Raw genomic sequence first — 16395 nt, 5'->3', positions numbered from 1 at the left:
CAGACATAAAAGAAGAAAAGTGAGGGCAGGTGGTGAAGTCAGGGTGGCAGCCTGCTGTCAGCATGCAGAGCCCACGTGAGACAGCTCTAATGAGATGAGTATTTTCACGTCAGCAGTGCCAGCGCACGCAACATTTTATGGGCTTGGTTCCACGGGGTGCATTAAGAAACCCTGTGTTTTTTGTCTGAATAATGCTTCATCTCAGTTTGCCACTACCTCTCCACGGACTGCATTGGCTCCTGTTGAACACAGAGAACAACATAAAGATCTGTGCAGCATGTGACCATCAAAATGTCACTGTGGCCGTTGCTCTGCAAGAATAATGTGCCTCTGGACCTTTTATTAGCGACTGTGCTCCCTGCCATGGGACCTGTTATATACTGTACAGCACTTCTCAGTTTCCTGCAGACCTGAGGCTGTTTGCAGGCAGGAAATGTGAGATTTAAAAAAAAGAGACTGGACAATAGAACAGTGAAGACAATCACTGTAGCAAAGCACATCCACGCATAAACTGGATATCTACTAATCAAGCCACAAGCACAGTCTTTCTTTGGTCTGTTCGTCACTTGTTTAGCTCTAGAAAACTGGTGACACTGTACTTTTCTATTCATCTTAGACCTCCCTAAGCTACTGAAATGGGGATAAGGGATACTGAAATGTTTCCTGCCAGCAAACTGTCACATCTGCTCCTTGTCATGATTAGCCTTCCTTCACTTCTAATCCAGCAGGGTGTGCAGTGCCTAGAAGTGTTGAGAAAAACAAAAAACCGCTGTCAAATCAGCTTCAGCCCCTTTACTCTGTTATTCTATGCCAAACTATTTTGCTCTTAAGCACCAGCGACTCAGTATGAACTGCATTTGCATAAATGCCTCCCACACATGCACAAATTACAGGACTTATCTCTCTAAAAGGGAAGTGGTTAAAGTAAACCTTGAGACTGAAGACAGGGCATGAATGAGACTCTGCCATCACCTCGCTCAGCGTCTCACAAAAGCATTAAAGCAGTAGTTTAAACATGGTTCATGTAACATTTTGAGCGATTCAAATTTAAAAACATTAAAATCTTATTAAGTGCACTTGTCCTTTTTCTTCAAGAAGTTAATTGGTCCCAGATGAGCACTGTGGTTGCTTTATCACTTTATGTCTCGACAGTCTTGACGTTGGCTGGGTCTCACTGGACATGGAAGAGAATCCATACATTGATAAACACAACCTCAGTGCTTTATCATTTAACAGTTGGTAAAAAAAAATCCTTGTGGAAGCTAATTTAGATCACTGCCAACTGTCATGGAGAGAGTAAATAAATGAAGACCGACGGCATTTCTTTCCCAATATATAACTTTATTTAAAATATTGTTACAATTTATTACTCTACACAACATTTTCAAACCTTTTTGTCCTTTTTTATATTGGTTAGTAAACCTTTGTGTGTGTTTTTTTAAGATATAAAACTCTCCATTTTGTAGCCTAGTTCTGCATCAGGTGTTAATTGATGTCTCTCAATACTTAGTAAATGCAACACTTTTAAACAGCTTGTTTCGTCGTGTGGTTAAGCGAAACCTCCATACAGCCACTCACCACACACAAAATTAATGATCGACTGTGGCTCCAGCATTGTACACTATAATTTCCCCAATCTTTATAATTTCTGCTTAAATAAATAAAAGTTTTGAGTTGGAGAAACAAGAGTGCATTTTGTCCAAAGGATATTATCTTTTTTCTTTTTAAAACAGCTATTTACAGGTTATGCTGAAGACAGATAAACAAAGGCTTAGTTTTTAATTAACGTCGCTGCCTACTTGTTATGGAAAAGCCCTGTATTTCAAAGCAATGGACAGAAATTAATTACACAAAGGTTAACACTATAAACAACACTTACATCCACCTTTCATGTTAGTCATAGGTAGGACACGTCAGCTGAAATGGAAACACCAGCAGCTAATGCCCTCCAAGCTGGATATGCGTTTCCAGAGGTCGACAAAACATCAAGTCTACAAAAAAGCGCTGATGATGAGACTAACATAGCGGCTCTGACTGAACCGATAGTGTCTAAGAAAAGAGACTGACTGAGCGGCCTTCAAACGGCTGAATGCCACTTCAAACACTGGAGTCTGAGCCGTGTGAAATGCTGCAGAATTTGAACGAACAGAAAAAAATTGATACAATATCTAGTAGTGAATGATGTTATGGAAATCAATGCACACAAGACTCAGAAAACTGATGTGTTACTATAGCAACTACATCATTTGGATGATGCATTTCTGTGGCGGTTTCAATGAACACAAACTTTCTGAGTTTCATGTGCAGTCCACAGATGGTTAAGTTAATTTTTTATTTTACTGCCACTGCGTTTGTCGTACCAGCCGGCATTCTTTTAATCTGTGAAGTCCTGTGTGAAAGTCGATCCTCTTTTCATAAATAATCATTCACTTACAAGCCCAGACTGTCCAGCATCTCAAACACAAACACAGTGGCCCACAGCACGGTGCACACTGACGAACAAGAACTATCAAACACGGGCCAACCGTACAAAGACGTGCTTCTTAACATTCCTGTCATCTCTCTGCTTTCACCTAAACACTGTTACTATGACATTTATCTCACCGATGGTCAAAACGGACGACAACTGACCATATGCACACCTGCTAGTGACTGACACGGAGCGTTAAAATGGCACCTGGCGCAGACGAGACGAACTGAAACAGGTAAATATTTTTTTTTTAAAAAAACAGCAGAAAGCTTTTTCACTGTAGCACAAGCCACGGGGACATAGAACAAACATCAAACAGTAAAAAACACTGCTTTGAATACATTATTGGGGAGGAGTGAGTCAGTTGGCTGACAGGAATGAAAGGAACAGAGGCTGCACTTGAGCGTGTTGAGCCAACGTGGTGCTGCCACGGCAACCACATCCCCCTGTGATGATGGGAGACCAACCTGGAGAGAGTAAGAGCAGAGGACAGACAAGCCAACACACACAATCACACAACCTCTACCTGCCTCTCCCTCTACAGCTAATAAAGAAAAAAAAACATCATGGTTGAACAGCTCCAATTCTCACGTCCTCTATCTCTAAATTTGCTATTACTTTGGCTGTCAAAATGACCAACAAGCATTCTGCACATTAGAGTTTCTCTCTCAATCTAGCCATCTCTGGTGTGTGTGTGTAAAACACACAACATGCTAGTGTGGTATGTATTGCTATAGGCTGTGTATAAGCGACGCCTGTCCTAAGAGGCAACAACAGGAATAACAAAACAGCTTATGATGTTGCACTTAACAATTCTGTCAAACCACAGAGTAGCAGGGAGACGGGGATGTGTTTGTGTGTATGTTATGCTGAAAAAGCATATGAGCAGTTGTGAATGCTAGACAATAGGAGACGCCTCCCATTTATCTCCATCTGTCTGGCGTCTCAGCTGTCGTACAGATACAAAACCCTATCTTCATTTGCTGGCTCTCCCACCGGCAGCTCATCAGACACATCCAATCAGAGCCTAAAAGCTTATCAGCAATGTCAATGATAAACATAGAGGACACACACACAAACACGGCACGCATGCACACGCACGAGCCTGCTCCAAGGCAACTGACTGAAAGCAAATTAAGAGTAAACCTAGGCATGAAATACACATTTTATTGAACTGAAAGCTACGCTCAGCTGTCAAAAAATATATGTATATAACTTGTATCTGCTCTACAAGTCAGAGAGAAACATCGCTCTCAGTTTCAGGTTTTTGGTCGCTGCCAGAAGGTGAGTGAAGGACAAGAGTGAGTCAATAATGAATCGGCCGAAATAAACTACTAGCCCTTAGTGGGGTAAACAAAACTATCGCATTCAGGTGACATCAGCTCATTTACGCACACTGTCTCCATTCAGATGCTATTTTCAGCACACTTAAAGTGAGACAAAAATATTTTAAACTGAACCTCTACAGAGAGAAAACAGAAAAAAAAACACAAATAAACCTGTTATCTTTGTGTGAAAAAAAAATGCTGCTTCAAAACAAAACAATCTGTGTAAATCATAAAATAATCATGTCATAATGTCATGTGCACACACACACACACACACACAACTAATACTGTATCAATTTAGTTGCAGTAAGTGGCAGACAGCTGCCTGCATTGCTATGTATGCTGATGGCTGTGGTTGCAGTCACACAACTTCATGCACCATCTACACTCTGTAGAACAACACACACATGCACACACACCATCTGTCCCCCTGACGTGGTTAATGGACAAACTGCAGAGGAGGGATACTTTTGGGTGAGTTACAGAGCCCTAGGGAGCACTCTTTAAGAAGCTCAGAGAAGATTTCTATTTCTTCAAAACCCGAGACTAAACCTGTGTTACACTCTACTGCTCCCTACTGCCTGTTCAGGAAACAGCAGATTGACAGATGTGCTCAAAAACACCCCAATCCCGTCTATAAAATTCATCACCTGCCAGTCAGATTTCTCCCGTGTAGAACATGTGACGTTCCAAACAACGTCAAAGCTTTGGCCCGTCAACCTTTTGTTCAAGAGTTCATCCCTGCACAGAGCTGGAAATGAGAAAGCCTCCTCTTCTCAACTTCCAAGCTCTGCAAAATCGCACCAATAAAACACTTGCGAGGGGGGATAAATACCCATACTGACATTAATGGCTGGCTGCCAATAGACATCGTTCTGAAGTAGTGTGGGTGAGACCAGAAGACATAGTGGTAAATGGAGATTAGTAAGAGCAGCTTGAATGCAATTCAGTTAGTGGCTCATTGTGTTAGGATCAAGAAATCCAATTATTGTAAGTCTTATATTAATCTATATTTTATCAGAAGTTAGATTGTTAAACATACATATAATCACGAACGTCTCCTCACATCCATTTTCAGTTAGTTAGACCTGTGTTGCCTAAGTTTTCTGACAAAGACAGAATACTTCTCACCTCACAGATACAAAACATAATTTTTGTGTTAATGTCCAGCATCAGTGTAAAGCATGATTTTGCTTTCGTTCTTTATCGCCAACTGAAAAAAGTGAAAACCCAGTTTTTCCGCATCCCTCCCCTCATATTTTCATCTCCATCGTTGTAGCTCAGTTCAGCAGACGTGGGCCACGCTACAAGCTTCGCGCCGAGTCAGTCGTATTGAAGACCCCCGACTGTCAGGATCCCACCCCAGATGTCAGCTCCCTCGTCAAGCAGTGTTTCATTGAGGTGCTCCCTTTGCGCAAATGGTGCTGCTGCAGCGCTGTGGTAACCCTGACCAGTCACACACTGTGGATATGCGTTACATCTCAACCGATGGTGAGAATCTGCTTGTGTCCTGCCCACATCACAGGGCAGATGTATGGAGGAAAACAACAGACACACTATGGAGATCTAGTGAATGACATGAAAGTTGGCTTTTGTTTATTTTCCTTCATTGCTCCTCTTGCTGTGTGTTTCCCTGGGTTTGGTTAAGTGTGACTATTCCAATTTCCCAAATTGGTCACTTCCAGTTTGTTTGCGGGGCATGGATCGCCTCAGTCTGTTGCTCAGTTCTGTGTTTGTAGATGGGCGCTCTCTGGGGTGGCTGTGATGATGCAAGTGGACCAGTTCTAGTTCGAGTGATGACCAATAGTTTTAAGAAGTTGCAATCTCCCCCCCTAGGTGGCGCCATCCCTTCTGCTGTGTCTCCAGAGGAGGCAGAAACTCTGGAACAGAGAGATGGTTCAGGGGAACAAGTCTGAATGATGGGCTTTTTTCGAATGTCATGTGACTTACGAAAATGCTGCCACAACACAACACAGATGTCAGTGTGTCACAGCAACAGTGTCACTGGGACACTTCCCTGAATTTCTCACCCCCCTCTCCCCCATGCAGATGCCCTTGCCTTGTATCTGGAGGTTTCTGATTTCCTCAACCTTCTTGGTTTTGCAGTCCCCCAGGTGTTCATTTTCTGTCTCTGTTCTCGTAATTCCGAAAGTTTCTCACTCATCTTGTGCCTTGCTGGTCAACATACTTGTTGTGCTTGTCTTGTTCCGACTTACATGGGACATGGGACAATAGTTTCAACTTCCCTCTAATGGCTCTGACAGTGAGTCACATGTCTCAACATGCATTTATTCAGAATACTTTTGTCACTCTATTCAAAAATCCGCCAGGATACGTTTTCTCTCAGCAACCTGATAGCACAGGAGGAGAATTTACTCTCTCCCAAGCTGTGATGGCATGGTGAATCTCTAGTGAATTGTCTATAAAATTTCTCTACTGCAGTTTCCCCTTGACTTTGTTCAGTTCTTTATAATGTAATGCGAACTGTAGAAAGCAGATAAAACCAAGATAAAGATTAAAAAAAAGTGCATCTGAATGCACCTCTTCTAGGGTTGGGGGTAATTTAATGTTACTGAACTAAACTTACTTATGAAATTGTAAAGTCTTCACATGTATTTTTGCCTTTTACACAGAAATAAAAGAAGGTGGCAATCTGTACATGAAATCCTCTCCCTGTCCTTGTCCTTTCAATTCAGACAAGGATTTTTTTCATATTTGACTGCACTTGATGGGTGCCATCATTCAAAGCACCACACCTGAATACATATTTCTTTATGATTTCCTCTAGATAAGATCTAACCTCTTACCTTTAGGTGTTGGTGGTTTGCATTTGGAACAAAAAATACATTTAGAAAATAGTTGCTGCTTACCATTGTTACTGCAGTTTTTGTTGTCTTTGTCAGATGCCTCTTCCTCAACCTGACAGCAAAGAAATCAATACACAGGAAGTCTAAAATGAATCACTTTAAACAAAAAGCCTGAATAAAACATGTTGGAGGCTTATTGTATGTCTAAACAAAAATGTAATAATAAGCTATGTTTGGAATTTTAATCTTGGCATTGAGTCATGAGCTTCCCAGAATGAAAGAGGAAAGGAGTGGTCCTTACCTGTTTCCTCCACTTCAGCTCACAAAAGACCCGCTCAAAGCACTCGTGCATGTAGTTAAACTGGGAGAAAAAAGCAAACAGAAATGTTATTCGGGCCTTTCGGTGCACCACAATCAGCCTACAAAGCCACAGAGACAAGTTATGTTTTATCTTTAGCAAGATTTCTTTGCTTCTTCTTACTACTGCTTCGATTACATGTGAGTATGATTCACAGCAGCTCATTACAGACTTGGTCACTTTAAAACTGCAAATTCCAACAAACACAATAAAACACAATAAAGAAGAACACAATAAAATGCCTGGCAAACATGTCAAGCAGCAGCATGTGCATATACACTCACGTATGGAGTGAAGATCTTGACCCAGCGAGGTTTCTTCTCTCCTCTGGCGTATTCAAAACAAAAAGCCATCCCCTCCTCGTCTGTGTCCCAGCGCTGCATCTCCGCCCACTCAAAGGCTATCACCTGGTTCTAAGGGAGAGATGGAGTTGACAGCAGGTAAACCTCATGCATACATAGTATAAATGTTTAGCACAACACTGGTTTGATTCATAACTCAATATTTGGGAAATCTATTTAGGAAAATATAGGGATGCTTTGGTTTTGTTATGCAAGTGAGTGCCAAACAAACACTCACCTCTAGCGTGCCGTCCTCAGTACACGCATGCAGCTTGAAGTGATGAATGCTGATAGCTGTGATGACGTGTCCCTTCCTCCTGGAGTCACAGGAGCAGTGGGGGAACACCACCTCATTGTAGCCCTCACAAGTCCGCAACAGGCTCAAGTACTAACAGACAAATGTTACAGAGCACACACACATCAGTCATTATTACTGTAAGTAACCAAGTCCAAGAGGTCCAATTACTCTAAAACCCCAGTTAACGTGCAGTTTTTACTCCCTAAAATATTGTTGTAATAATTATGGCATATTCATGGTGGCCCCTAAAGACAAAGTATCCACATTAGGGGCAACATGCTTTAAATCCTGAATATGGAACAAATATGAAAACACATACAAACAGGGAAAACAGATGCAGCAACTGTAAGAGAAATGCTCTGGGACGGTAGAGGGAGAGACTGATCTCATTAGATAAACAGCAATGTCACTGGTCCTTAGAAAAGGTTTGTCTATGGATCTAACAGGCAGTGGGTGTAGTAAAATATTATCAAATCGGTAAAATATACTAAAAAATTTAAGTGAAATTTAATATAGACTGCACTGCCTTTTCACTTATATATACTTAAGCACCCAGGAGTCCTACAGAGGCAGCATGATTGTTAAACTGTCCAATAAAAAATATATTTATTATGTATTAAACTTTGTCCCTCAGACAAACTGGCAGAAACAAATATCATATTTCAACCAAATTTCACCTTCAAAAGGGAATTATAACATAATTCAAAACACATCATGGCAAGCCAAACTGGCATTATTTTGATAAACTGACCACACATTCGATGGTTACTTTCTCACCTGAAAAAATATTAAAACTTATGAGAGGGTTAGGTTAGGTTCATGAAGTCAGGTGGCCAGGCAAAAGTAGCTGCAATGCTGCGGTTATTCAGAATCAAATCAAATCCCCACTCCCTCAAGTGTCCCGGAGCCCTGCCAGTGCAGCGATTCCGGTTTTTATGTGTTTTCCCTATGTTTGTGCTTTGACTCCTGTATGTACTTTGTCTTTAGTGGTCCACCATATATATTGCTCAGTTTATGAGAAACCTGTTTCATGTTTGAATTTACAAAAAGGCAACTGCTGTGAAAACTGGCTTAACCTTTAAGTACAACATTTCAGTTTGTAACACAAAAATGACAGCAGTAATGTTCAGTTTGAGTCAGAATTTGAATAAATTACTTTGGATACAAGATGCACAGCTATGACCAAATAGTCTTTCCTTTTATTCCACTACATTGCACTATGGCTGCATTCACTGTCGTTTACATGCAAATTTGGACTATCTAAGGTTGCTCTTTAAAAGCTTGGAAATGTGCTGGGTGGCTCCATAGTTTTGAATGTAGTTTGAATTTACACACAGAAGCTCTAACACAAGCCACTTTCAGTTAATGTTCTACAAACTAAATTCAGGGCTTTATCTCTGTTTATACTAGACAGGGCTGTATTCTAAGTTAAAGAGTCTCAGACTTTTCTGTCCATTTTTATTTGGTGATGTTTTGGTGATGGCTCTGGTCAGGAGGCAAAAAGCGCAAACCATCCCATTCCCTTCCCCGAACAAAGACTGGTTTGTGGGACTGACCGTGGCCATCTTGCGCTGCTCTGCCAGCTTCTGCAGCTGGTAGGATTTGTCCTCTGTTTTTATGAATCCCTTCTTCACATCATCCAGTGCCTAGACAGACAGGAGGTGGGGTGGATGGGGGTTGGGGTGGCATGAAGACATACAACACTATTTATCATTTAAGGTCACAGAAAAAAAATCTCTTTAAAAACATTTAGCAAGACTTTTTCCTGCCTCAAGTAACTGAGTTCAACCAGTTACAGCAATAATCTCTTGTGTACATTTTAAAGCGGCTATAAATGGTATTCTAATAATAACAATGCATCAAATGACAACGTGAAAACAATGTGACAGAGAATTACCAGCTGAATCTGCAGCTCCACTTGCTTTATGGAGATTTAAGTGAGTTTCTGCTCATTGTTTAGTTTTCTGGTTTGCAACTTAACTCTTTCTGTTTACCCTCACCACTCTTTTCAGTAAGAAGCTCTAGAAATGTACTGTACAATACCTACATAGAATTTGTTGATTGACTTGAGTTGGTTGAGACCAAAAGCAAAAAAAAAAAGAGTGGACTACTGGACTTAAAAACTCACTACGGTGGCACTAAACACATGTTCAAATGAATGATAACGTTGTTCTGTAACTGCTAGATCTATGCAGCCAGCGGTTTGTTAACAATTCTGCAATGTTAACTTAAAACATGACGATATGTCAATTTGGTAGTTCACAACCTGCATCAGCCCACAAGTGGCAAAAAAAAAAACATTTATTGCAGATTAAACTTTACAAGCAGAAATCGCTTTAGTGGGTCACTGCTGAACCTCACGTCCCTGAAATGCTTCAGGTAGTGACCTTTATTGGTCAGTGGACAGCCTGTAGGCTGCTGCTGCTGCTGTGCTATTTTTAGTGCATTTGCATTGTCAGATTATTTTTTTCCACACTTAAACTATGCTTCAAAAATTGTGGAAGAGTTTCAGAGGCTTGTAGAATATCATGGTTGTCTGGTTTCACAAGTTGTTGTTGGTGGAGCTTCCAGATAGCAGCTTAATAATTAGTTCAGGGTGTGACTTAAGATAGAATGACAGTTGAAGCTAAGGGTAGACCTCTGTGTCCATGACTGTCACAAAAAACACTGAAACTACATCATTGTTTGCCAACACACTCCCTGCTGGCAGAAACTCAACTACCACTAACCCAGGTTTTGTTTGTTGTAATGTCAACGCATGTTGGGAAAGTAGCCTTACAGACAACTTTGAAATCATTATGTCTTAGGTCTAATAGATTTTGTAGTTATAAGATACCATATCATCATATTGTGTGTCTAGGAAGGCTGTATAAAATAACAGCTATACACTGATCCTAGACAGATAAAGGACCAGTAGAAGTAGTTAAAAGGAAAGAATATGGTAAATTTCCCTTGTTATGGCAGAAATTATCCATGAACAAAAATACAAAAAATTCCATCGTGTTTAGACTGAGAAACTTTTGGAGAAGATCAAATTTTGTGCTAAGTTCCCTTAAGTTCATGGCAAGTGGGATTCAATTATTGTTATTACCTGGTGAAAGCAGTAGTGTAGCGCCAGTGGGTTATCTCTGAGCAACTCCTCCTCCTGGAAGCTGAACAACCATTTGCGGAGCGCCAAGCAAGTCCCCGGCACTGCCGATGTGTAGTTCTGCACATAAAGCTTGTGGGGAAACTCATTAGGCGCCAGCTTCCGTACTGCAACCAAAAAAAGAAAGAAAGAACGAAAGGGATGATGAACGGAATGATGAGCAGGGGGATGTTTGTTTAGTCATTAAAAAAAATCATTCATTAACCTTTACCAAATTACCTGCCCTTGCTGTCAAAGACTACACACAGACCCCAAGGCCCAATGAATTAAACTCACCAGTGGGATGGTACAGGTCTTTATTTAGAAAACGAGCGGTCATATCAGTCCAGAATGTGTGTGTGTGTGTGTGTGTGTGTGTGGAGTTCTTACCAAAGGAATGGTTGATGACTTCAAAAAGGGCAAAGTAGCTCGCCATAATACTATCCATTCCAACCTTCATCACCAACGCCTACAGGAAGAACATTATAGAGTCAGTTATATAAGAAAAACATTATGTAAGAATTTCTTTTACACTACAACATCAAAGTTTATAGAACCTGTGGAATATCATATTTTCATCAGTACAATTTGATTTTGCAACGCTCAGTATCATAATTAAAGCTAAGAACTGAATGCAGTGGGGCAATGACCTGTCCCATATAGCTGTATACCGCAGATGTCATGTGGTCTCACCTGGTACACCTGGTCTGTAGTGCTGTTCTTGCGGACTCTGACAGAGATGGTGGTCTTGTCTGGCAGGGCTATCCGCAGTTCTACATCTGTCACTCCATTGTAGTTCTGCACAATGAAGCAAAACATTATGAGAACAGCTGTAGAGCTGAATTAACCCAGGTGGATTAATAAAGGTGTGTGTCTGCTTGAACGAGAGCTCATGCTTGTGCTTGTTGTGAATTACTGGCATGATGAGACTAGTATCTGTAAGGTTCTAATCCTCCACAGTGTGTTTGTGGAAGTGTGGAATTAAGTCAATCCATTTGTTTTGTTACTGCAATCTCTCAAAACACTGGTAAGAAAATGCAATTAACTATCTGACTGATTTCCAGACTGGTAGACAGGACTTCCAGCCATCTTCCTTCAAGTAATGAAACCCAAATGCCACAAGTGTTGTTGAAACTAGACTGGAGGAAGTTTAACAAATAACTTGATATTGCATTTCCATGCATTGTGAAAGATTTGCAGAAAAACATTCAAACCTACAACTTTCAAAGCTCAGATTCAAAAATCACATGTAAATAGCAACATCCAAATCTAGTACACTCAGTATAGTGATGCATACCTCATCTGATTCAGAGAGAAACTCCTGCATGATGTCACTCTCCCCGATCACCCGCACAGAGCAAACTAAAGACAAAGAGAAAGTGGATGAGGATGGGGTACTGGGAGAGGTCAAAATAATCAAATAATCAAAGGACAGCTAAAAGTAAATATGCTTGTGTCCTGTGTTCAGATTTACAGTATTTGCCACATAAAGTGAAAAACTGACCACAACCTATGCTTGGTCTATTTTCTATCCAAGTAAAATGACTACTGCACTATACACTTAATTATTCTTTCCTTTGTTGTGTATGGCTATTATGGTTTTTGCTGGGACTAAATTATCTTTGTACTTCAACATCAGCCTTTGACAATGGAGCTGTAATTCTTCCCAAATGACATATTGATTGGTAAAAGAAAAGCCTTTTGTTTTGGCCCATGCTGAAGATCAGCTTACCTCGCTCAAGATATTCCTCCAGGCCTCTACGGCGAGCATCCAGCTGCTGTTCAGAGAGGGAGAAGGGCCATTTCCCAGGAAGCTTTGGAAAGTTGAAGTTGGAAAATTCCCTCTTTAGGTTCTGGTGCAGAATGGCAAACTCCCGGTAGCGCTTTGAGCATAGCTGTCTACCAGACATGTACACATTGTACACCTATGCCCATGGAAGCAACAACAGAAAGGCATTAGAGAAGATGGACAGGATTTGCAGTCAATAGTTACAGGTTTTTTGCGGTTCTCACAACAAAAACATTTTCTATTTATATAACTACACATTTTCTACCTATAAAAAATAAAAAAAATGCAAGGCAACACAATAAATCATCACTCACCACAAACCTCTCGGAGTGCTGCTCTACATGTTTATATGTGGGAATGGAAATGGGCACGGCCTGCTTGTCACTGTAGTCATAGTTGGGTTGGACATCCTCTCCTCCTTCCAATCCATCAGCCTCCTGAGGTGGAACAGAGAGCACAGCCAGGACGAGCTCCTTCTCCCCTGCACGGATCAGGTCTACCACCTGCTTATGGGTGGCACCTTCCACACTCACCCCATTACTAGAAGAAAACAAGAGCAAGAGAAAGATGAGGCAAAGACAGCGAGCTGGGAGTTTTTCAAACATGATCAATTAAGGCTTCAACATGACAAGTACCAGGTGCACAAATTAGGCATTCTGAACTGACCACAACAGAGCTTGACCTGACTTTTACCATAATAATATGGTAGGAAATATGTGTAGTGTACATGCTAATACTGCTTTTTAAAATATTTCAACTAGAGGTATCTCCTGATATCAAATACCGACCTGATACCAGTGTCCTTACTTCCCCACATTCAAATCCAGTGAGTAATCAGTTTACATAAGGTAACTTGAGGCCAGGCTGCGGCACTTGTTGGCCTGCTGTGACCGAATGAATGCAACTGACAGCGAAGACATTGAATTTTATAATGATTCTGATAAAGAAACTACATTTAATGGGGATTGGTCACGTCACAGTCGATAGCCGATCCATTTAATAAGTTAATATTGGAGAATATACAGATTTAACACTTAAAGCACAATTCTGCCGTACATGATTATAATATGCATCAATGCTGCAAATGTGTTTCCTGTACTTTGCCCTATTATAATGGGGCAACGCCTCAGATTTTGTCATCCACTAATAAACACAATGTTGGGAGTGCTGCGTAACCAGGTCAGCTCTAATGTCTCCCTTTTCCTTGGTGCTGTGAGACACCTCCCTTCTTGGCTTTGCAGAGGCCAGATGGCAGCAGCATCAGGTGTCTCTGCTAATCTTCTAATGAGAAACAGTGGGATAGACAACATAAAAGGAGAGAGCAAGCGAGAACACAAGCATATGTCTGTCCACTACATGCCATGTCTCTATTACTGTTTGTTTATCTGTGTAGTATAATAGATAGGCAAATGGGAGAAGAGTGGGCACTGAAAAACAGAATAAACAACAGGAGATGAGAAGAGCTCGTTGTATTGTGGGAGAAGAGATTGACGTGTCAGCATTCCTCAGTATTGCTGAAAATGAAAGCAAAACTAGGGGTGTAAGGTGACCGAAAATGTGAAGATAAAGGGAGGCGTTTTCGTCTCAGCAGTACTGTGGTCCAATCATCCTCTCGTCAGATGAAACAGAAATGCCTGCCAGAGAGCTGTCTCAGTAGCTGATCAGCAATAAAGGGGATTGGTGTAATGTAAATTAGGCTAAGACAAATATTAAGCAAATAATTAGACTGGTTATCAGCTACTTTCACTATCAATTAATATAGTGAATATGCTGTGAAAAAAACAAACAAAATATTAATATGAGCAGAAGAGAAGCTAAAAATTACTAGATATTTTCTTTGAATAAAAAGAAAAAGATAGAAATATTCTTTCTATCAAAACATTTTACAACATGATCAATATCTAAATTGTGAGAATAAATTCTCAAAGCTGATTCACTGGTCAACAATCAGGTTCACTGATGAATAGCCAGTTCACTTTTCAGTTTTTTGCAAAATGGTCATCCTGGTTAATAACTCACATGATAAGGAGCAGTCCTGTCATATGACCAGAGAGAGATTTAGCACAAACACTTGTTGGGTAAAACCTTTATGATGTCTCAGCAACTAGAAGTAAGGCCATTGTTCCTTGTTTTCTGTTTCTCTTCTCTTTAACTCCTCCTGACCTGACCAAGGATTATGCTGGGCCACAAATACACATGGACTTCTAAGAAACACTCATAACTGTAGTAATTGTCCATGGTTATTTACTATTAGCATTAACTCCATGTAAACTCCATGTAAACCAAGGACAGCCTCTGGGGGAAACTCACAGACAGTTTGGTTTAATAATGTTTTAGACATATAATTATCTGGATAAACAATATGAACTGAATGAGTCTCTGTGGGAACATAATTTCTCTTTAAAATGACTGATATACATCAGCTAAAAGTTGAAGGCCTGAAAACACGTCGAACTAGTAAGTTACCTTCATCTAAAACCCCTCTAGGGCAAGACTGACAGCTCACTTCCCCCTGCCCTTCCCAGGAACGACAGAAAGTTTGACTACACAAAACCTTCTACCCTCTACAAGATGTCTCCAGGATCCAGTCATGTATCAAAACTACTCAAGGATACTGATAGAAGATAGATAAATAAGAGAAAGGACGGAAACAATAGACAGCACTTAAAACTGTCCCATGTAAACAGTTTGGCTGTTCAGGCTAGCCTGTCAAGTGGTTTCTCTTCAAAACAAGAGGCGCACACACTCTCACCATATGATGTTGAATTTGAGTGAAAACATTGCCGTCCACTGTCTTCGGGCAGGATCAAAATACACACGCCAACTACTACATATGACAACACAACAAGGCATTTAAATACATGCTCACATCTATGCTGAAGAAGTCACTGCGCAAAGAGCTAGCTAAACAAGACATTAGCTCTCTGGCTCGCTAGCTAGCTAAAGCTAATCAACATGCACAGCCTGTTGTCCAACTTATGTAAGCTGGTTAGCCTTCTGGTTAACGCACTAGCGTTAGCCTAGTGAAGGTATTCCTCCAGCCGCTTGATTAGATACAAATACCCGTGAACTGGATAAATAACTAGTTAGCTTGGTAAACGGCTACTTTTGTTGTCATAACATACAAGTGACGTAGCGTTATCCCCTGGAGATAGCTAATGTTAACACATGCTTAAAGCTAAATCCACACGGGCTAAACTCGCAAGCTAGCTTTTCTTGCTAACTCCCTAGCTTCATTGAACGGACAGAAGCTGACTTACACCTCCAGGATCCGGTCACCCTTTGCTATCCCGGCTCGGTCCGCCGCACCTCCGGGCAAAACGGCGCTGACATGCTGAAGAGGAGCGTACAGTTCCCCGTTGATGCTCCGGAGCTGTCCTCCTTCACTAACTTGACCGCGAACATTGAACCCGTAGCCGGACTCCGACTTAACGATCCTCACCACCCGTGGACCCGACGTTACCGTAGCTGCGTTCTGGCCCGCGGTGCCCGCCGACGAGCCGACGACCGGACCGTTGCGGGATGCCGAAGGGAGAGCTGACCGAGTTTCATCGCCTCCTACATCCGCCATCTTATCCACAGACCCTACCCCCTCCTCCTGTCGGTGTCTTCTAGCAAATTCAAAACAACACTCGAGCTCTGTACCTCGGTAACGTTAGCTTCACAGACCGACTCTGTTGTTGATAACCCGCCCCTAGGAAGCGTCACGAGACACGGCCACACAACGTGACTTGCCGGAGGCGTCACCGAAAGTCAGGGTTGTTTTTACTCTCAGTGCAAACTTACCTAACACGTTAACATGACGCATATTGTCTGTCACCGCCACTATATGAGTGACAGGTTTATTGATATGATTATAATGTAAATCCCCTAATTC

General features: G+C 41.3%; 1 protein-coding gene across 1 annotated transcript; it reads right to left on the bottom strand.

Annotated features, from left to right (window-relative positions):
* Window positions 1–1320: 1320 nt before the first annotated feature.
* snx27a (sorting nexin 27a) lies at window positions 1321–16226 on the bottom strand. Its single transcript, XM_018685029.2, has 13 exons — window positions 15779–16226; window positions 12833–13058; window positions 12462–12654; window positions 12027–12091; window positions 11423–11527; window positions 11120–11198; window positions 10694–10857; window positions 9159–9248; window positions 7543–7692; window positions 7248–7376; window positions 6907–6966; window positions 6669–6717; window positions 1321–5678 (listed from the first exon to the last, which is right to left on the bottom strand). Exons 1-13 carry the CDS (start codon window positions 16087–16089, stop codon window positions 5608–5610), a joined length of 1692 nt encoding a protein of 563 aa, XP_018540545.1. The 5' UTR covers window positions 16090–16226; the 3' UTR covers window positions 1321–5607.
* Between the last annotated feature and the right edge of the window lie 169 nt (window positions 16227–16395).

This window comes from Lates calcarifer, linkage group LG3 (assembly GCF_001640805.2).
Source record: "Lates calcarifer isolate ASB-BC8 linkage group LG3, TLL_Latcal_v3, whole genome shotgun sequence".
Lineage (NCBI taxonomy): Eukaryota > Metazoa > Chordata > Actinopteri > Centropomidae > Lates > Lates calcarifer.
The sequence above is the reverse complement of the archived record's forward strand: the minus strand, read 5'-3'. Positions and strand labels throughout refer to the sequence as shown.